The sequence below is a fragment of the Ptiloglossa arizonensis genome, chromosome 1 (assembly GCF_051014685.1).
Source record: "Ptiloglossa arizonensis isolate GNS036 chromosome 1, iyPtiAriz1_principal, whole genome shotgun sequence".
NCBI classification, from domain to species: Eukaryota; Metazoa; Arthropoda; class Insecta; order Hymenoptera; family Colletidae; genus Ptiloglossa; species Ptiloglossa arizonensis.
In genome coordinates, this window is record NC_135048.1 from 20,708,889 (window position 1) to 20,731,496 (window position 22,608).

The window sequence follows — 22,608 nt, forward strand, 5'->3', positions numbered from 1 at the left end:
ATTGACGAAAATTTTGTAATTTAATCTTTAATCGACATTACAATCACACTTCGTAAACATTTTTACGTATAAACATTTCTTAAAAATCTGAGTTGTCTTTTCCAGATGCCATATGGCAATGGAATATTTTCTTTCATTCGAATTAAAGAATAATATTCGAATAATAATATACGAATACCCAAATATTCGAATAACTATACTAGAATTCTTTAATATTCAAATGATATTATTCGAATGGTTAAATATTCAAATAATTATATTTGAACACTCGAATACTTAATTAATATTGTTCGAGTATTCGAATACTCGAATATTCAAACAACGATGTCCGAATACTCGACTGTTCAAACAATGATATTCGAATACTCGACCATTCAAACAATGATATTCAAATACTCGACTATTTAAACAATGATATTCGAATACTCGTCTACTCAAACAATGATATTCGAATACTCGTTTACTCAAACAATGATATTCGAATATTCGACTATTCAAATAATGATATTGGAATACTCGACTATTCAAACAATGATATTCGAATACTCGTCTACTCAAGCAAAGATATTCGAATATTCGTCTACTCAAACAATGATATTCGGATACTCGACTATTCAAACAATGATATTCGAATACTCGTCTACTCAAGCAAAGATATTCGAATATTCGTCTACTCAAACAATGATATTCGAATACTCGTCTACTCAAGCAAAGATATTCGAATATTCGTCTACTCAAACAATGATATTCGGATACTCGACTATTCAAACAATGATATTCGAATACTCGTCTACTCAAGCAAAGATATTCGAATACTCGTTTACTCAAACAATGATATTCGAATACTCGACTATTCGAACAATTATATTCGAATACTCGTTTACTCAAACAATGATATTCGAATACTCGACTATTCAAACAATGATATTCGAATACTCGTTTACTCAAACAATGATATTCGAATACTCGTGTACTCAAACAACGATATTCGAATACTCGACTATTCAAACCATGATATTCGAATACTCGACTATTCGACCAATAATATTCGGATACTCAGACACTCGAATATCAAATTACGCTACTCCCGACCCAGCTTCCCAACGAAACAAGTAACCAGCCCTCTCCCTCCCCCCAGCGAGCGTACCATCGCCGAAATCGTCACCGGCGGAGTTTCTCGTCGTTCCGTTAGCGGCTGCAAGTTTCGCAGCTGCGCGTAATTGCTGAAGAATCGTCGCGTCTCGCAATTAAAGGCGTGCTCAAGTTTCCTCGCTTCCGAATCCCGGCTTTGGCGAAGACGCGCGCAACGCCGCCCAGGCTCGGCGATCTCGTCACGGTTCACGGATGCCCGACAAGCAAGAAAATCCTTCAGCGAGAAACTCCCCCGAGGTCGACTGGAACCTCTCCTGCCGGTACACGAACCGAGTACACCCGTTCCCTCTCCTCCGAGAGGGATGAAGAGAGAGGGAGAGGGATAGAACGGTACGCGCGGCGATATCATCGCGGCCGTGATTTTTCTTTATTTACGGAGGAATAAGGCAGGGCACTTAATCCCCCGGTAATGCCAAAGCGCATCCTCCAAAGAGCGTGTCTGAGGACGCGATCGATAGAGACGTCCTGACGTCATAAGGACGTCGTGGAATTCATTACACGGGCCGGGCCTCCTCGGAGCTTGGTCTGGCCGGGCTTAAAAATTAAAAGGCTCTCAAACAAAAACTCCCTTTTTACTTTCGGCCTCGCGGGTTTGTAATCCCTTGACTACCGGAGGACCCTGCACCGCGGCGTCAACCTAACCCCACCCCTTGGAATTCGAAACGCAGCCCTGAAAACAACCCTTAAGACCTTACCCCATTCCCGAACCGTTCTCTTACTCCGCCTTTCCGTGGCCAGAGTATCAGCCCCGAATCATCGATCTCTCGATTTCCGTACATCCTCCGTACCTTTATTCTCCTTTTCTATTTTTCTCTCTCCAACGAAACCCTTTCCCAGCCTGTGGACATTGTCCCCTATTTGCCAAGGATTCAACCGAGTTGTCCAGAGTGGCCAGACGGAACCCTTTTCGAAGACGATGTTCGTTCATCGTCGAACTCGAGATTCGGTTCGATCGATCCACCACGGTTGTTGTGTTTGCTCGTTGATAGGGTTATCGAGCTCTGTTGCCGCTGGCCGAAGATGCCGTTGTCGCGTGAAACGAGTTATCGATACGCTTGTTTAGCCTCACAATCCGATACGATTAGATTAAATTATTTGTACAACGCGGAGAAAGCCATTGGACGTTACATATTTTGCCGCTAATCTCGTTCGGCTGCTGGTAGAAACTTCCGAGGTAAATACCATTCGTTCCGTTTAGTTTACCGTCGACTACCGATACAGAAAAATCTTCACGAAGGTATGCTCGGAAATTAGCGCTCTGGGAGACACCGAACTGGACGATCTGATAGTTCTTTGCACGATCACGTGTGTTTCAGGATAATTACACATGTAGTTTGTAAATAAGACATAGAGGAGGACTGTTTTTCTGCTTAGACTATCTATGAGGATCTTGCATCTCAATAATAGAAAGGGTACTCGAAGGGTACTACTTTCGAGTAGGTGTTGCTCGGTAGACGAATGTGTTTCTGTTTCTTGGACCCAGATACCTGTATAATTCATTTTTCAGGGTATTCGGTGCGTCAACGAATTATAAATAAATAGGTACGTCTTGTTACAAATTTTTCCCCGATGACCACCCGAGTAGCTCATCTGTCCTAAAACGTGTACCGTAATCTACGGTATAGACACTCGTTTGGAAAATGATCGATCCAGAAAATTAAAATGTTATAAAATACACCTGGAAAGATTGCACGAATAGTTTCACCTTACGTGGAAGAGAATCTTCGAGCTGATTTTGTAATCGATAATCGTGAAACGAAATTCTCGATCGATTGGTACTGGCTGAGAAATCTATTTTCGTGAAAATTACTTTTTAAAATTACCATAGTTCGATATTCACGATACTATCGCGGGATTGGTGTTGTAACAATGACATCTAGAGTTCGTAACGATAAGTTGAACAACGAGACGAACTACCGTATCACGGGGATAACTGAACAAATTTTATTCCCGATAAACGAACCGAAGCTTGTCAACTGTAAAGGCGTGTTTTCACTTAAGCAACATTTAGGCATCGTGTCGCATACGACACACTATAAATCCACCTAAGTGAAAATTCGCTTTGAGAACACGGTCCGTGGTATAATAAATTGTAATTTTACCGTAACGTATCTGTACAAGTTTGATTGAACTCGACTGAATAATTACCCTGAAGGAAGAGCACCGACTGTAAAATTTCTTCGTTTTTTCTCTTTTGTTTATTTTCGTGCAGCCAGGTCGAACGGTGGTGTCTCGTCGAGTATTATACCTTGTTTAACGTAGACTTAGCGGAGATAGCGCGAAAGTTGCCCTTTTCGAAACACGACGCAAACGATCAGAAATTTAATAAGAATTCGTGTTTTATTTACAAACAAATAGGAATAACGGCGTACAATCGTACAAATGTCTGAAAGGTTTCGAATGTGAATAAAAAAATTAGATCGACGTCGTTCGAATAAACCAAGTTTCATTTTTAACGGAGGAACTCCTGCTCGATACTTCGACTATCCGATAATCGGACATAGTGCGTGGAATGCATTAAAAAGATGTGTCTGGTGCGCGTGTTGCCTCCCTCGTAATTCTCTCGCGTTCGACGTTGACAATGGAAGGTTCTAACATTCAGGTACCCAACGGTTCTCGTATAATCTCAGTTTTATGTGAAACTCGAATCTCCTAAATTTAAACAACTCCGATTAAAATTGCCGTTCAATCGGTACAACCGAGTGGCGCGTTGTTCTCTAATTTACATTTCCGTTTATTTCTCTCTTCTTCTCACCATCGGCGATCGACGGAGCGGTGTCTTCTTTAACGAATTCACGACGTTTATCGGCATCCTGTGCACCGTACAGATCCAGATCCTTCCCGAGGTAACAAACAGCCGCGTCGAACAGCACTCCTATCATCGAGAATGCTGAAAATCGTTTTCGGTAATTGTGAATGAAAATTAATGGAGAAGATATTATTGTACGCGAACGAGGAACCTACGATAACAAGTGTGTACTGTGAGAAATGTCGTTGTACTCGGATAAATGTTAGAAACTGCGTGGTTTCTATGCTTCGTTTATTATCATAGGTTTCTAAATTACGTATAGTACTTTTAAGTTAATTTTAATCGGGTTAGTGGTCGAAAGATTACTCTTTAACGAAATGCTTCTTTCGAATAATTATTTGACACGTTAACCCCTTCAGAGTCTCGTGTAGGGTAGTACTTTGAGTATCGACTGTAACATTAATTCGTTCAAATTGCAACGAAAGATACTTCAACACCATCCACTCTATTTTGACTCTATTACGTCTCTTATGGTTCATAATATATACCTTTCATTGCGCATTTGTTCTTAGAATCGAATTCATGGTTACGACAATCAACTCGCACAAAACGATACTATTGCGATATAAATTTACAAAATAAGAGTAAATAGAAAGAATGACTTCTCCGTTATTTAGAGTTTCGTGTTAACGTTCCGTAACCGCGATATTTCTGCGCCGTAAGATAAACAAAATCTGAAAGAGTTAAGAAGTCTCGATCGAAAAGTTTCATTTTTGTTTCTTTAATTAGCGAGACGAACTTACCCGCGGACGTTATGTTGACCAAATATCGGAAATTCCGTCCGTGATGGAACCAACAGTTCCCTCTGGTGCCACAGGACTCTTCCCAGATCAAGCAAGTCGAGTCAATGATGGCTCCGTAAATAATTGGACCCGGTATCAGCGCGAACAAAGAAATCATCATCAACGTGATACCCTGCGCGAAGTTTTTGTCTTTCTTTTCGACGCTGCGATAATTTACCAGGACGTTACCAATTTTTCCGGAACACGCTAGCGATTCTATAATGCAAGTGAGAACCATGAAGAGGACGTAAGGACGGCTGCAGTCGCTGGTGCAGGGCCCGGCCCTGACTTTGTCGTAGTTCACGGTATGAGGATCGCTCCGATAGATCGATTGGGTGACCAACGGCTTACTGTCAGCATCGTAGCCGAAGAGCAAGCCAAGACCGGACGAATCGGGGTTCAGCGGAAGGCAGCTACAATTCCCAAATTCCTTGTCGTTGATTATTGCCCGACAACCTGCGTGACAGGCCGAGAAAAATGTTGTTCTCGATGCCTCGTGACAAACGGGCGAGTATTTAACACCGTCGCAGTTGCAGCCGCGGTTGCAACTGAACGTTAGATTCATTCTGAAAGGAACAATCGAACAGCTAAATAACATCTCGTGAATGAGAAACAATTCTTAGCGATTTAACGGTCGATTATTAAACAAAGATTATTCAGATTGACACATCGTTGGGTTTACTTGTTGAATTCTTCTGTATTCGAATATTCGAACATTCGAATGATTCAAAGTACTCGTACAGTTGTTCTGTATTCGAATATTCGAACACTCGAATAATTCAAACTACTCGTACAGTTCTGTACTCGAATATTCGAACACTCGAGTAATTCAAACTACTCGTAAGGTTGTTCTGTATTCGAATATTCGAACACTCGAGTAATTCAAACTACTCGTACAGTTGTTCTGTATTCGAATATTCGAACACTCGAATAATTCAAACTACTCGAATAATTTAAACTACTCGTACAATTCTTCTGTACTCGAATATTCGAACACTCGAGTAATTCGAATACATTTTATCGTGAGCGATCAAATAATTTCGAGGTGTCTAAAACTAATCCTCGATAAAGATGAAAACGTACTCACTGCATAGTCTCTAAGTCGACGCCCTTGATGCCAATGTCGGAGCAACCGAGGAATATGAAGAGTATCTGACCGGCAACGAAACAGACGCCAACGAACACGTTCCATGCGAGCAGTGGTCTAGGACCAGGCTTGAATTTGCTAATTGTCAGTCCGGAGAATAAAAATCCCAATACCATACCAACCAGCGATATCGGACCTTCAAGAAGAAAAATTCGTTAGAATCAGAGCTGAAATTCCGTATTTGAATTTTCGGGCGACTCAACGATTGAAATATTCAGCGAATACTATTCAAGTACTATTCGAATACTTGATTTCGTGATTCTTCGCGTATTTTAGTATTGGATACTTTTATGCACCGATCGAGTATTTGAATATTTGTAGTATCTGGATATTAAGATATGGTGGTTACGTGTATAATGTGTAATTATTTGAATAATATTATTCGAATAATGATATTCAAATAATGATATTTGAATAATGATATTCAAATAATGATATTCGAATAATGACATTAGAATAATGATATTCGAATAATTCGAAACAGTTGCGATCCTAATAAGAATTATTACTCAAGTTAATAATTACCATAAAGTTTACATTTTGCGAATATACCCATCTTTAAAACTGACTCACCTGCAATGACTGTACCACCGGCAGCCGATGTACTATATTGAACCTCGAGATATTTCGCCAAAAATGTTATATAAGCCGATGCACCCAACACGTAAAACACCCCGCTTAGATTGTTGAACGTCAAGAGCCAGTTTGTTAACAACCTTTTCATCGCAGTCGGAAATTCTCGGATAGTTGGGATATACTCCGTTTCGAGCGATTTCCTCGGTTCCATCGGCGTCATATATTGCTCTTGCGCGGTCAGGTGTAGTTTCAATGGTATATTACCGTCCTACGGAATGCATGCAAAATATCATTGCATCGTTAAAAGAATAAAATAAATAAAAATACATTTATTATCCAAACTGGTCCAAGGACAGAATGTACGATACGTTGTGTAAATGTTACGATATATGATACAATAGTTTCTATTTAATTAACGACAGTTTAATGCTTGGATCGAAACTGTTGAACAATTTTGTAATATTTAAAGTTTAACATTTTCGATTCATGCGTTGAACTGTTGTTCAAAGTTGAACGATTTCGAGGTATTTAAAGTTTGACTTTACCTTTATGGCAGTGTCATTTGTAGTGTCCTTCGTAGTGTCCTTCGATGTTGGCAGATCTCGTGGGAACATGGCTATCAAAGTAGCAAACATGCCCATCGTAGCACCTAAAATGATCCAACCGAGCCACCATGCGCCCAACCACCGTGGATCGTTTTTGGTGATCACGGGATGCAAGCTGGGATCTATGTACAGGCTGAGGCAACCGTAACCCAACAAGAATCCTATTGCCGGACCGACTGTTCTCAGAGCAAATGTGAAACCTGATCGATAAATTTCATTATAAAACATTATTCGTTTACTCGTGCATCCTTGTTATTCTTAATTCTCACTCGCAAGTACTTGGCGCGAAATATCACAGACGTGTCGATGCTTAAAGAATAAATGCATAGATTCTTAAAAAAAATGATACATCGTCTGATGAATTGTCAAACTATCGAAAACGAAATAATAATAGTCAAAATATATACTAATATTAGATAAAACATTGCAGGGTGAAAAAGGACATTAATGCTCCACAAAGAAACAGAAGACGTATAATATTGTCAAGTCGATGAAAGGAAACAAAACGATCGATAAATATTAATAATAAAAAAAAAAGAATAAGAATACTGTTACGTCCATTATTAATCCAATTATCGAACATTTTATCTACGTGCTTATCAATATCGTTTTCAATATAACAGTCATCGACTTTCGTAAACAAATTGAATTCCTGAGATAAATATATTTAAATTACTCCTAACGTATACTTTATCAATTAAGAAATTTACGATACAATTTGTTACATACGTAACGTGCAACGACCTAAATTTTATGAAAGCAATTTTTTCACTTGTAAAAAGACGTCACGAATCCTGATATCACGCGAGACACCTCTCGAGTGTACGCATGTCCGGGAACAACGACCAATGATACGCAAAGTGATGCGAACACTTACCCAAAAGCATCGGAGTATTTTTTTTTTTAGTGTTGTCGTCCAAATACGGTTGTCCCAGGCCATAGTAGAGCGTAGTGCCGATACCAAGGATGAACTGCGAGAAGAACACCAGAAGTCGCGGGAGCATGCTGACGTCCAGCAATCTTTCCTCGTCGCAGCGTTCCGGTTTCACGACTCGGGGGCAGATCGCCAGGTCCTCGGGGACCGTGGTGGCGTTCAACAGAGTTTGATCGAGGTATTCCTTCGTCAGGGCCAGTGCGTCCCTCCCTGGTCCGAACAGGAAGTGTGGTAGCGCGAGGATCAGGCACGAGAATGCGCTGAGACCGACGCCAATCGCTATCCATCTTGGACGATGCCCCGATCCACCGTAGTAGGTTAATATCAGGGACAAAATTTGAGAGATCTCGTTGCCGGAAAGAATTAATCCTGAAAAACGACACTGCACGATGTAGTAATATCGTTCGAGAGGAATTTGGTTTCAGTGTAACGACGATTACTCGCTATATCGCCGCTTTTAAATTAGAAGAGTTTCCTTGGATATTAAGCCCGTGTCGAGTCGTGTAACTATTTATAGGTTAGACTTCGTGGAAGAGTGCACCACTCTTTACGTGTATTTCCTTTTTATAGGGTACATGTATACACGATATATGTAAACTTTTTTGTAACCGTATCAATGTTTGAAATTATCCAAATTTTACCAGTAATTCCTTTGTTGGAATTATTTTGTACAAATAGGGTTATGTATCTGAGGTGTTTGTTCTTGTTATTGTTCATCGTCGAGGTTCATTCCTCGTTTGCTTTCACGGATTTTACACATGGTTCTTTTTACACGTTATTGTAAAAGTATCGCCGTGAAAGTATCGTTGATAGACAATGAGAGAGGTGAGCCTCTCTCGATGAAAATGACTCCGAACACGACGTTAAGTTCCTCGAAAATGATTCGGTTAACGCGTACTTGAATATAATCCGATGTCGTGTCTGGACTCATTTTCATCGGGAAACCCTCGTCAATCCATTCATAATACTTCCATAAAGTTATAGTGGACAGAAGTTCCGGCCACTGTGCGCGTCTAATGCGATACTCTATCTCGCTCGCTCCATTCGAGCGACATAACAAGCAGTCCAATTTTCGACTTCATGGATTACAATTGTCTGATCGCACGATTTAACTTCTATTTAAGTAAAAAGATTCCTGCGTATTTGTTGGGACGAATTTTTTTTGTAAAAATATTTAAGAAACATTTTTGAAATTAAACTTCCAGCGCGTATGAAATTTAAGACAGTTTTCGCGTTTCACTGAACGAACGTTTACGTGAGCTCCTTCGAGAAGAAAAAATCCTCGCGGAAGTGTTAACGGACGATTGAGGTTAGGTATCGGAACGGTGACGGAACATGCATGACGCTTTACGTCGATATCAAATTCCAATAGGTCTGCGGAAACATCGATCGATCGAATCAATGCAACAACAACGGCCTCGTAAAACCGCGAACTTGTCAGATAAACGTAATGCGTGTGTGGAAGGACTGTATCGATTTTCCACGCAGCAGCTATAACACGTAATTAACATTCATCCAATTGCGTGTACGCGAACGCAAATAATCTCTCAATTGGTGCAACACCGATGTCCCCGATTAATGACTGGGAGTGACGAATCATCCGATTGTTTATCGATCTCGTATTGTTGGTATCGAAACGTGACCAGAATTTCAAGCCCGACAAACCGATAACTCGGAAACCCAATCTGAGATAAATTAGGCGAACGCGAGCACGCAATAGGTTCGCGCACCATTCGCAACGATCGAAGAATTTTATCGATCGACGTGATATTTTTCATTTCGATACGTAATTGTTGACTAAGCGGAGAAATGAACCATAACAGACACGAGTTGCGTAAGATCGTTTGGAATATCGATTGTTCGATTCTTCGAAATGTTTTAATTGTAACAAAGGAGAAAGAGTTACTTTTTATAATTCGAAAAATACAATTTTTATTAACGAATGTGTGAGCCTGGTATGCACTAGTTCCTAAAATTTAAGAATGTAACAAGTAAAATTTTACTTATTATTTTTTCTATTGTATTGTATCTATTGAATTAATCGAACACGTAAAAACAAACGAGTTGTACAAATTGATTAAATTCTTCTTCCTAATAATATTTGTATACTCTGTATTCGAAGCTGAATTTAATAATAAATTTAGATATTTTTGTGTACTTAGATGAGCTACGATTCAATTGCAAATTAGCTTGATTTTAGTTATGGAATATTCTAGCAAAGTTCTACGGAAACTTTTTTTCTTTTAATTAAGAATAAGTACCATGTTCTTTTTTTTTGATCAGGCAGAAGTACATAACTGCAGGGGCCTCTATCAGTTCCCTACTTACGAATTAAATTAATTTATTCACTCAAAGCGATCTGTACACTATCCATGTACGTAATGATGCCTACAATAACTATTAACGCTACTAATGGTGATGGAAAACCAGTTAGCTAGAAATAGAAAATGCTCGAATTACGCGGTCGCGATGGGACACGCCCGTGAGCGACACGTCGGTTAACGCCAGCGAAATGACGAACTAATGACTGACTGGGTTGCTGTGTCGGTATTTACACTCGGTCGACCGAATCGTTCGATCCCTAAAATTTCACAGAATGACGAATGGGAGCGTTAACCGTTCGCCAGGTTGGATAACCGGTTGCCATGCATCAGGCTCTGCGCATCCTTCGAAAAATTCTAGGCGATAATTATAATTTTATCGAATACAATATCACCCGGATAACTGATCGCCAATTGGGTTCGTGCCTGTTCAGTTACTCCGGAAACCATTTCGTTTCGACTATCGAATCTTCATAACGAACGAGATGGAACAATGGTGGTCCAGGTGACTTTGTTTCTTTATCGAGGTTAAGATTCGTACATTTATCCGGGTGATACAATAAATCGGACATGTAAGTGACGTATTTATGTGTATTCGTTTTATATTTTTCGTAATCTGTCATTCGCGAATTAATAAAATGGTAGAAGCTCGTACTTGAATTTTCATCTATGGAAGTCAAATGATTTTCGAAATAACGAAATAAAAAATCGGATTATCTAATACGACCGAATTTATTATTTGTATTACAGGTTTCGTCAAAGGTTCGATTCGATTTTTACGACAATAGCAATTGAATGTTCTGATTACTCTTTCCTTCTGTTGAAAAATTTCGATAATCTTAAACGTAAATGGGTTTTGGAATTCTTAGGTACGAAAAATCTCTACGTTGGAAAAATCACCGCGCGAAATCTGCAATTAATTTCGAGCGAATCTACCGTTTCGTCGAAACGCGGGATCAATTATTTCGATCGAGGAGGAATCGAACGCGAAACTTGCGATAACATTTCGTGTATGTACCCTTGGAGTGTATTATGACTAACAATAAACTCGTATAATGCACATCCGTGTGTCTTCGCAGTGCGTGTCCAGCGCTCGTTGCTCTAACGACAGATTTCTCACTTCTATGATTGCGACACACTACTCACTTACCTATTAGACGAACCCACACTGACAGGCGGTTTATCTTTGTTCGGGGCCGAATGTGTGCGCGTATGAGAGTGTAAGTACAAGTACTTTAACGGCGAGTACACTCGCGGCACTCGACTACTCGGCTTCGGTGACAAGTATAACCGTGGCGAATATAAAAAGAAACTCCAAGTACTCGAACACTCGGGATTTCTCGTATTTCTAATGCGTTTACGTATCACTAGTTCGATTAGCGTGCAAGTGATCGTGAAACCGGTGCTCGGTTTCACCAAGTTTATCGAAATATTACGTACACCACATATTCATTAAAAATAGGTTTCAAATCTAATTGAATCTTCGTCTTATCTTTCAGTGTATACACAATTACTGCACTCTTTTGCCTTGGAAGTAGTTTTACACACTCGAATAACCTTCTCTTGTTTTTCTTTTCTTTTTCATACGAGTCGTTTTATTTCTTTCGTTTACTTTAGACTTACTTTTTCGTTGATCTTCCAAAGATGACTACAAAATATCGGTCAAAATAGTTCAGTAAATGGATTCGAATCCAGGAATTGAATGCATTCGAATATTCGAGTACTCCAATGATTCAAACACTTAACGAATATCATTCGAATACTTTTGAATACTTGACTGTTTGAATACTCTTCGAATATGTAGTTACTCGAGCATTGGAATATTTGAATATTCGATTCTTTAGATACTTGAAACGTATCAGTAGCATTCGAGTACCCATAAAAATTTTCGAGTATTAAATTATTCGAATATTTCCAGCTCTGGTTACGATCAAAAATTCTTCCAATCCTTTTCCTAAGATCACGTATCAATTGCCCTAGCATTTCTTACTCGAATAGTAATGAATGACATTGAAATATTCGTACCAGTTGTGCGACTAGGTATCTTGAATCTTTTCTCCAGAGTCGTGAGGGTGACAACAATGTAAATGAAGGCCATTGCCTGCACGGTGCCAAGAAGACCATACACCGCGATGAAATTTTTCGGGGTGGCACGATGTCGCAACCACCGGGGATAAATCCCACAAATTCCACAACCTTTGCTCATCCCTCCGACTGCGCTGCAACATTTAAATTTATGGTACCTTATACGTTCTATGAATCGGTCGACTTCCTAAAAATAACGAATACTCGTTCGCAAAATTTTCTACGCAGTTTTCACTGTCGTTAAAATTGAGAAATTATATCGACGTGTTTATTCACGTTCGAAAAAGTATACTACTTTAATTCGTTAAAATTCAGTCGGTTTGTATTTTCGGTTAATTTTGATACAGTGGAAACTGAATAAATAATAAATTGTGATTTTACAACCTCGATGATTGCACGGAAACCTCGATCGTTGCATTGCGTCGATAAGTGGAAGGGATGGTCGCTTAGCAACGAGTGAAGCTGGAAGTGGAACGACCAATAGTGATCGAAGGTAGTGGGGATGTAAGTGGGACTGTTCATTGGACCGATTGTGTTCATCGTTTTCAGGCCCATTTTATTGCAATTCTCGATGTTCAACTGTATGTCTAATTTGTAGTGATAATCGTTTTGATATAAATGTCTATTGTTTTTCTTGTAATAAATGTCAATCGATACATCTTGAGATTTGGATAAAGAAAAGCAGTATTGTGATACAGATTCGTCAAGTGCGAAAAAAATGCAAGAAACATATCTACCTCGAGTAAATGAATAATTAAAATCGATTGCGATAATTTTAAGGATTTTTTCGACCAAAGTATTAATATCTTAGATTAAAAATTATTACGTGAAAGAATTATTGCTCTTACGTGTCACGAAACGTTTTACGTAATGTCAGAAATAAATTTTCAACGACGAAATTTCAAATCAATATCAAAAATTTTGACCAGCAGTGTTCAGAAATTTCCTTTCCCGACGTAAATATTTCTAGTCCCTAAAACCGAACATAACATTCAGAGATTAAACGATTTAATTCCGCTGGCAGATATCAAACGAATAAGAAAGCCCATGATGACCTACTTTTCTTGTATCCTATTACGCGTACAACAATAAATCAACTATGATTCAGAAATTTCTTAATACTTATACATCTATTGGAACAATCGATCGTACGTATAAAAGTAGACAATAGAATACACAACAAATAGAGAATACAATAATTAGAAATCATCTCAAGACTGCTGAAAGGATATGCAAACAAAAGTTTACAAAAAGAAAAAAAAGAAAATAAAGTTGTGTATTTGAATAATTCATATCAAACTTATAAATTTACTATTTTCGTCTTACTCGTTGTTGAATTATTCAGTAGAAACTATCTTAAATTTATTACCAGCAATGAATCCAAAATTGTTACAAGTATTAGATTGTGTAATAAGTTTGTTTTTTTTACTATAAAACGTTTGTTTTTTTCTTTTTCTATTACAAAATTCAAATACGAATATATTTATTTCTCTGGGATTTTAAAATGTACAAAATAAGTAAAAATTATACTAGGCAAGATCTGGTAAACACGGTAGGTTGGATAGAATATCCTAATCAAATTGCAATAGTGTTTGTTGCATTGTTAAATATGTTTAGGACCGTACGTTATCGTAATGGAAAATAACTTCTTTTCTGGACACAAGTGACGACAATTTCTCTTGTATAGCTGCTTTTGATCGATTCAATTGTGAACAGTGTTATTCGCTATTCAAAGGTTCATAATAAAATATTTATTTGCATTCCCATCAAAAACACTTTAAAGTATCGATCCAACTTTGCCAATTGTCAGTTATATTTCTCGTGACAGAGATTAAAGATTATATTTGTTCGTGGTACCAAGTTTTTTCAAACTTAATACGATCGATTATGATGAAATGCGTAGTATTGTTAATCTACCTTATCGTGTATCTTGAATTCTGTTCGATTAACTATTTCGTTAATCGTTATTGACTTGCCACTTTATTTTTCAATTTCTAAGTTGAATACTCCATCTTTCGATCCACTTTCAAACGATACATTTGTGGATAACATCGTCACCATAAATATCAGAATTCTTTCGTCTCATTTTGTTCATATTTTTTTGCTTTCGAAAATAAACAAGAAACATCAATACTCGATCAAAAACGAAAGAGAATTGACCTGTACTGTGCACAGAAGCATTTTCAAATTATCCTCGACTCTATACGTTTATCCATTGCAATCAATATAAGCAACAGTGGCGCACAATGTGTATTTTTCAAAATTCGTACGCGAACGAACTTATTACACAACTTAATAACAATAGCCGTTAATTGTATCGAAAAATTCCAATAAATCCATCAAATTCGAATCCGCATCATTGGCAGAATAATTCGCGATTCGGATTAAAAATTCGATAGATAACAAACGCGTACGGAAGAGCTTGTTATCGACGATTTAACTGATTAACCCATTGTTAGATATCAACAATGCATGATTTCGTTCTGAGCAATCAAATAAAGTATACGTAAGACACTTAAGTGATTTATTTCGAGGCAAACGACGGAATGTTGTTTTCCTCGAACTGCAACATAATAAATAGACAATCGATCTTTCCACTTCCACTTCCACTTACTTTCTTACCGAGTATACACAAAAATGCACCACATCCTATTAACTGCATCACGTTGCAACGGTGCACCAACGATTAATATCTAGAAATGCACGATTCATTGTCCCGAATTAAATTTTTACATTTCGAAACCAGCGCAACTCTATTATTTTAAGTGAAAAACAATTACCAAAAAAAAAAAATGTAAACACAAATTATACGTCGATGGAGGGACTGGGAAGGAATTTATCGAAATGGCGAGTCGAAATCCCATTTATTCGTAGGAGAAAAGATTTCGTGGTTAGACGGGCGCACGCATCGAAAAGTCAGCCGACATAACGGATTTATTTACCGACGGTTTCCTACGTAATTGTCGCGTGCACCACGGGCACCTGAGATGATTACGCAATCGCAATTTAACTGGGTATAGATTTCGTTGTGACGCTCGTGGAGACTGCATTAATACGGAGTTCCAGTCGATTGTTACATCCGCCTCGTCGTGCTACAAGAAGCACGCTAAGAATCGCGGACCCAACTTCGCGACAGGCTTTCACGAGCAACAAGAGTCCAAGCACGGAGCAACAATTACAAAAGAAAAAAAAGAAAACGAAAAACCGAAAAGACGAGAGTTACTAAAAATTCAGAACACTAAAAGTTAACAATAGGTGATTTTGCTGCACTTTCGACGAGCTCCGTGAACGAGTTTAAGATTCTAATCGCAAAATTCACGAAGAACGATTTTTACGCGATAGGTTTTCTCGTGTAAGAGTCGAAACACGAAGCAACAATTACAAAAGAAAAAAAAAAATGAAAAACCGAAAAGACGAGAGTTACTAAAAATTCAGAACACTAACAGTTAACAGTAGGTGATTTTGCTGCACTTTCGACGAGCTCTTTGATTGAGTTTAAGATTCTAATATTCGCAAAATTCACGAAGAACGATTTTTACGCGATAGGTTTTCTCAAGTAAGAGTCGAAACACGAAGCAACAATTACAAAAGAAAAAAAAATGAAAAACCGAAAAGACGAGAGTTACTAAAAATTCAGAACACTAAAAGTTAACAGTAGGTGATTTTGCTGCACTTTCGACGAGCTCTTTGATTGAATTTAATATTCTAATATTCGCAAAATTCACGAAGAACGATTTCTACGCGACAGACTTTCACGAGTAAGAGTCGAAGCGCGTGAGCAACAATTACAAGAAAAAAGAACGAAAAAACGAGAGTTTCTAAAAATTCCCCGAACACCGTAAAAATTCCAATCTTATACTTTCGACGATCTCCGTGATCGAGTCTAAGATTCTAATATTCGCAAAATTCACGACAGACGATTTCTACGCGACAGACTTTCTACAAGTAAGAGTCGAAACGCGGAGCAAGTATTACAAAAAAAAAGCGAAAAGACGAAAGTTTTTAAAAATTCACCAAACACTAAAAATTCACAGGAGATGATCTTGCTATACTTTCGACGAGCTTCGCGATCGAGTTCAAAATTCAAATAATTCTCAAAATTCACGAAGAACGATTTCTACGCGACAGACTTTCACGAGTAAAAGTCGAAACACGGAACGCGGAACAAAAATTACAAAAAAAACGACAAACTGAAAAGACGAGAGTTTCTAAAAATTCCCCGAACACCGTAAAAGTTCCGATCTTATACTTTCGACGATGATCGAGTCTAAGATTCCGATACTCGCAAAATTCGCGAAGAACGATTTCTACGCGATCGACTTTCACGAGTAAGAGTCGAAGCGCGGTGCAACAATTTCAAAAAGAAAAAAAAAGGAACGGCTAAGACGAGAGAGGCGCGAGTTTCTAAAAATTCACCGAAAGAAAGAAATTCCCAACAGATGATCTTCTGCTACTTTCGACGACCACGGTGTCTAAAACTCTCAAAGACGCGAACAACGCGAACAACGCGAACACGGAAAATTCGTTATCGGCGATATTCGAAAAATTCGCGAAGAACGCGATCAGCCGCGCGACAGAGCTCGCTGGAACTCACGGTTCTGTAATCCCTTATCGATCGTTGATCCGTAACGCGAATATCCATTTGGAGATTGTAACGCTCGTTGGAAGAATCGCGGATACCCGATACACCGTTATCGATTTTAGTGGATGTCAGAAGGAAACGTCTTCCGTAATGACGTAACCGGTCGTAACCGTTCGATGCTGATTCATACAGTGGCCGTTGTTAATTTCAGGATAATTCGACTCGCGAGCGTGTCAATCGTTCTGAAACGATTTTAACGAGATTAACGGCTGACAAAGTCGAAGCTTCGCGATCAGCGAGTATTCCAGCGAGGACTCGTGACCGAGTACCGAGCGAGATATTCGATGAAACATCGTCCCGGTGGGTATCGAGGGTATTTTAGCACGATGCAGGGTGCTTGACGAGACGAGGCTGGAATCGAATTCTCGCGTTTCGAAAAATTGTACATGTATTTCGATACGTGTTTCGCGAGGAAACAATCTTCGTTCGAATGGAATCATGGGAGAGGAGGGGATAAAGGAAACACGACGAATTCACCGACACGGAAAGACGAGTATCGGTTCACACTTATCGAAACAACGTTGCTAGTTCGCAACCTAGTCTTACAGGGGAAACGAAAGAAACGTGCACGTATATATCGACACAGAGAAACGAGCATTGTTTCTCATCGTGTTTATGTAACGGAACGAGGTATTTTCAGTCCGTTGGACATTTACCGCGATAACTGTACGGCCGTATACAGTGTACGTGATCGACGATCAATGGAGGGAGCCCCCCTCCCACGGACCCCCCGATGAGAACGAAACGATTTCGCATTGGAAAACGCGCAACGATCGCGAACGGACGATGCGCGGCCGAGCCAAGCTGAAGGAAGTTAAGCGAAAACACGCGAGAATTTGATTAGTCTCACCTTGACCTTAGGCCACGTGCTTCCGCATGGACTTAGGAAGGACTTCCAGGTCGCGAGTCCTGTCTGGATCGCGATCCTCGAGTCTTTCCTTCGCTCGTGACCTCCCTCGTCCGACGAGTTACTCAAAAAATCACCCAAGCGCTTTGAGCGCTCCAGTTTACGCGAATAAACGCGGGATAACTGAGCCTCGCTCTTGTGTCAATGACAATGCTCCCCTACTACTATTCCTCTATCAAAACGAATGATAAGCGGGGGCGTCATTCAGAGGACACGTATTATCAATGGAGCAATGGTGCTGACATCTTATCATCGCCGCGCACGATGATCCGAGAGACCCCGCTTGATTCGGAAGGTATCGCGCGCGGTTGCGGTCCGTGCTAACGTTCGCGAATTACGCGCTTCAACGGTGATTCTGTTCCTCGTGTTAAGGGGAACTGAGAACTGGAGGATTTGCTTTTTGATTTTGGATGGATATTTAAACTTTCTATTGTTGAAGCATATGGACAAAATTTCTGTGCTGAATCGTTTTCGAAATTTATTTATTAATTACAGTCGTAAAGTAGGTGATTCTGTTCCTCGTGTTAAGGGGAAACGAGAACTGGAGGATTTGCTTTATTGATTTTGGATGGATCTTTCAACTTTATATTGTTGAAGCATATGGACAAAATTTCTGTGCTGAATCGTTTTCGAAATTTATTTATTAATTACAGTCGTAAAGTAGGTGATTCTGTTCCTCGTGTTAAGGGGAAACGACAACTGGAGGATTTGCTTTTTGATTTTGGATGGATATTTCAACTTTATATTGTTGAAGCATATGGACAAAATTTCTGTGCTGAATCGATTTCGAAATTTATTTATTAATTACAGTCGTAAAGTAGGTGATTCTGTTCCTCGTGTTAAGGGGAAACGAGAACTGGAGGATTTGCTTTTTGATTTTGGATGGATATTTCAACTTTATATTGTTGAAGCATATGGACAAAATTTCTGTGCTGAATCGATTTCGAAATTTATTTATTAATTACAGTCGTAAAGTAGGTGATTCTGTTCCTCGTGTTAAGGGGAAACGAGAACTGGAGGATTTGCTTTTTGATTTTGGATGGATCTTTCAACTTTATATTGTTGAAGCATGGAATAAAATTTATGTGCTGAATCGATTTGGAAATTTATCTATTAATTACAATCGTCAAGTAGGGGATTTTCTTCCTTATGTTTTGGGGAACCGAGAACTGGAGGATTTGCTTTTTCATTTTGGATGGATCTTTAAACTTTCTATTGTTGAAGCATACGGGCAAAATTTATATGCTGAATCGATTTCGAAATTTATTTATTAATTATAATCGTCAAATAGGTGATTTTTTTCTTTGTGTTTTGGGGAACCAAGAACGTAAGTTACAAACAAAAGAAATTTATTTTCTTTTTGTTTTTGAATGGATCTTTAAACTTTTTATTGTTGAAGCATACGGGCAAAATTTATATGCTGAATCGATTTGGAAATTTATTTATTAATTACAATCGCCAAGTAGGTGATTTTCTTCCTTGTGCTTCGGAGAACCGAGAACTGGAAATTTATTTTATTTTTACTTTTGGATGGATCTTTAAACTTTCTTTATTGAAGCATACGGGCAAAATTTATATGCTGAATCGATTTCGAAATTTATCTATTAATTACAATTGTCAAGTAGGTGATTTTCTTCTTTGTGCTTTGGAGAACCAAGAACGTAAGTTACAAACAAAAGAAATTTATTTTCTTTTTGTTTTTGAACGAATCTTACTTTACTTTTGGATGGATCTTTAAACTTTTTATTGTTGAAGCATACGGGCAAAATTGATATGCTGAATCGATTTCGAAATTTATTTATTAATTACAATCGTCAAATAGGTGATTTTCTTCTTTGTGCTTTGGGGAACCAAGAACGTAAGTTACAAACAAAAGAAATTTATTTTATTTTTACTTTTGGATAGATCTTTAATCTTTCTATTGTCGAAGTAACGGATAAAATTTCTGTGCTGAATCGATTTGGAAATTTATCTATTAATTATAATCGTCAAGTGATTTTCTTCCTCGTGCTTCGAAGAACCGAGAACTGGAGATTTATTTTCTTTTTGTTCTTGAATGGATCTTTAATCTTTCTATTGTTGAACGGGCAACATTTCTGTGGTGAATCGATTTTGAAATTTATTTATTAACAACGATCGTCAAGACGATGCTTTTTCTTCCTCGTGCTTCGGGGAAACGAGAATTAGAAATTTACTTTTTTTTGTTTCTTTTTAGATAGATCTTTAAACTTTCCACTGTTGAAGGGCAAAATCTCTGCGCTGAATCGATTTTAGAGTTTATTCGCTACTAACGGTCGTTAAGTCGATCATTCGCGTAGATGATGTCAATAACAATTTTGTAAGTGGAACAGTAGAGGGCGTGCAAAGGTCAACATTCCTTTTTTTTAAATAGAACGATACCTTCCTTTACTTATCTTCAAATAGAGTATTTTAAATGTAATTAGAAATCATTGCAGGTCAATCACGATGGAAAATAATTTACTCCAAGAAACCTCGTGTCCACAATGTGTCTATAATAATCACATACCTTTCCTCGTCGTAACATCGGATAAATAATTCGTACCTACTCCACGATCGATACCTTTATGTAAGATCATTTTAATTTATACTTACGTCCATACGCGACAAACGTTACACTACTTCAACTCGTGACGTCCATCTTCTTTCGATCCAATTTTCCCTGTCATTGATTTCCTACAAAATAACAACAAATCTCAAATTTGTATCAACTATATCGCTGTACAGATAAACAAAACAACTACGCAATACTGTTACAAACGATCGTTAAAGTGTCAATAATTGCATTTTCTATTCCAAGGATTATAAATGATATATTTTTCCAAAAGAACGAGTCCATCGAGTCGACCGCGTTGTAAATATCGTCGGATGCAATCTCCCGAAGACAAATCGGTTTCCATCTTCGCTGAACGCGGCTTGGTAGTGGCAGCAATGGTGGCCTCGAGGAGTGACAAATCTATGAAAACTCGGAGCCAAACTGTCGAGTTATTTCGCCAGAAGGCGCGACTGGTTATTTTTGCCTCGTCGTCGCGGACTTGACTTAGACGCGAGAGGGCGGTTACCCTGTTGCTCGTTTTTGCAGCTCGGCTGGTTGCTCGACGTCCAATTCCGCAAGGCCATTAGGATTATCTTTAGCCGGGGGCAAAACAACGAGACTCGAGTCTCGTCGTGGCGACGGAGTCACTCGCCTCTGTCGCAAAAGGAAAAAGGAAAATTCGTCACGGAACAACTGGGTTCAACCGGCAAGAAAGAAACGCACGGATCGTTTTACGCATGCAACCTACCCAAAGTGCAACACGCAACGCGCATGTGCCGAGAAACGCGACAACGTAGCGTGGATTCGTGCTGGAACCATTCGAATAGATTGATGTTAGTTACAAGTACAACCGATACGAATATTTCAATGTCGTTCGTTGTTATTCGAGTAACAAGAGCTCGGATAACGTATAGATAACGCGTAGGTGTAACTGAGATCGAAACCACGCGAATAATTTAACGTTTGTATATTTTCGAACGAAATTCGAATATCGGTATCCGAGTATTTGAGTAGAGAAGCATCTTGGTATATTTGAATATTCGAATATTGTGTCTCGATTGAAAATAAAGTTTTGAAAACGCTTGCCGAGTTATCGGATCTTGAAGAACACGGTTTAGAGTCTACATCGCAATATTCGAATACTGACGTGCCCCGCTTTACGACGATTCGTTTTACGACACTTTTCAATTATACCCTGTGCTCCGTTCTCACGACACGTGATCCGCGCTTACGGCACGTTGTCAACGAGAAATCAACCGACGCACATGTTATAAATGGATTAAAAGGAAAATACGATACTAAAGCTCGGACATGATTTATTTATTTTTCTCGTAAACTACTCGCTGGCATCGACTCAAGCTCGCTATTCGAGGCACGTACGGAAGGGATTTCTTTCGCAACTTTGAAACTTTGACGCGTTCGTGTTCTCGATTCGTTCGATCTTAACGAATACGCGATACGTATGTATATTTGTGATGATAAAAAACGAGGACATTCGTTAACGGAACAATCCGTGAACCGACGAAAGAAATTCGTTCTACTCGCACCTCGAACGAGGATACTCGGTGAATAGTATTTGAATAGTCGAGTACTCGAATTGTATTCGAACTGCCGAAAATAATATTCGAATACAAATGATACCAATGGTGATTGAACGAGACAACACGATGACAGTTGTTTTTTTTCTTTTTTTTTTTTTTTGTGAAAATTGAGATTTTATTTCATTTTTTTTTGTTGTTCAATTTTTCAGTAATCAAAGTTCGCGTTTCGTCGTCTCGCGAAGAGTTCAGGTGACGTGCGAAAGCAACAGACAACAAGAGTCGCAATCTATCGTGAGACCAAAACGCGTTCGCTTATTTTCTTTCTCTCGGAGACAATATACGTTTTCGTTTCCTTCCGTTAACCTATCGATAGAGTGTATAATAGTAATATTACCGAAGATAACAGATGATATATTACAACCGTTAATCCTAAGAGCATAGGATATTCGAAAGGATCATGGTACCCGTGATCAGATTACGCTTTCCTCGTGGTTTTCATCACGGACTTCGGTTTTTTCCTTCCATCGCAACGGAAGATTTCCTCGCTTCCTAA

At 38.8% G+C, this 22,608-nt stretch overlaps 1 protein-coding gene across 4 annotated transcripts; it reads right to left on the bottom strand.

Annotated features, from left to right (window-relative positions):
• Positions 1 to 3,484: 3,484 nt before the first annotated feature.
• Positions 3,485 to 18,081, bottom strand: Oatp33ea (Organic anion transporting polypeptide 33Ea). Of its 4 annotated transcripts, none has more exons than XM_076314992.1 (9): positions 17,904 to 18,081; positions 12,352 to 12,540; positions 7,949 to 8,374; positions 7,012 to 7,271; positions 6,464 to 6,734; positions 5,831 to 6,026; positions 4,705 to 5,309; positions 3,879 to 4,042; positions 3,485 to 3,804 (listed from the first exon to the last, which is right to left on the bottom strand). In XM_076314992.1, exons 2-9 carry the CDS (start codon positions 12,530 to 12,532, stop codon positions 3,751 to 3,753), a joined length of 2,157 nt encoding a protein of 718 aa, XP_076171107.1. In that variant the 5' UTR covers positions 12,533 to 12,540; positions 17,904 to 18,081; the 3' UTR covers positions 3,485 to 3,750. The 4 variants fall into 4 exon arrangements, with proteins under 4 accessions (XP_076171107.1, XP_076171098.1, XP_076171123.1 ...); XM_076314983.1 differs by having other exon boundaries at positions 12,352 to 12,545; XM_076315008.1 differs by having other exon boundaries at positions 3,766 to 3,804; positions 3,908 to 4,042; positions 12,352 to 12,545.
• Between the last annotated feature and the right edge of the window lie 4,527 nt (positions 18,082 to 22,608).

What these genes read in the sequence shown, in the direction of transcription:
- Oatp33ea (XM_076314992.1), bottom strand. Translation starts at nt 12,532, where the DNA reads ATGAGCAAAGGTTGTGGAATTTGTGGGATTTATCCCCGGTGGTTGCGA. An exon ending in GTCGACTTAGAGACTATGCA is followed by an intron (nt 5,310 to 5,830) that starts GTGAGTACGTTT and finishes TGTTCCTTTCAG; the next exon opens with AATGAATCTAACGTTCAGTT. An exon ending in GGTCAACATAACGTCCGCGG is followed by an intron (nt 4,043 to 4,704) that starts GTAAGTTCGTCT and finishes AACGATTTTCAG; the next exon opens with CATTCTCGATGATAGGAGTG.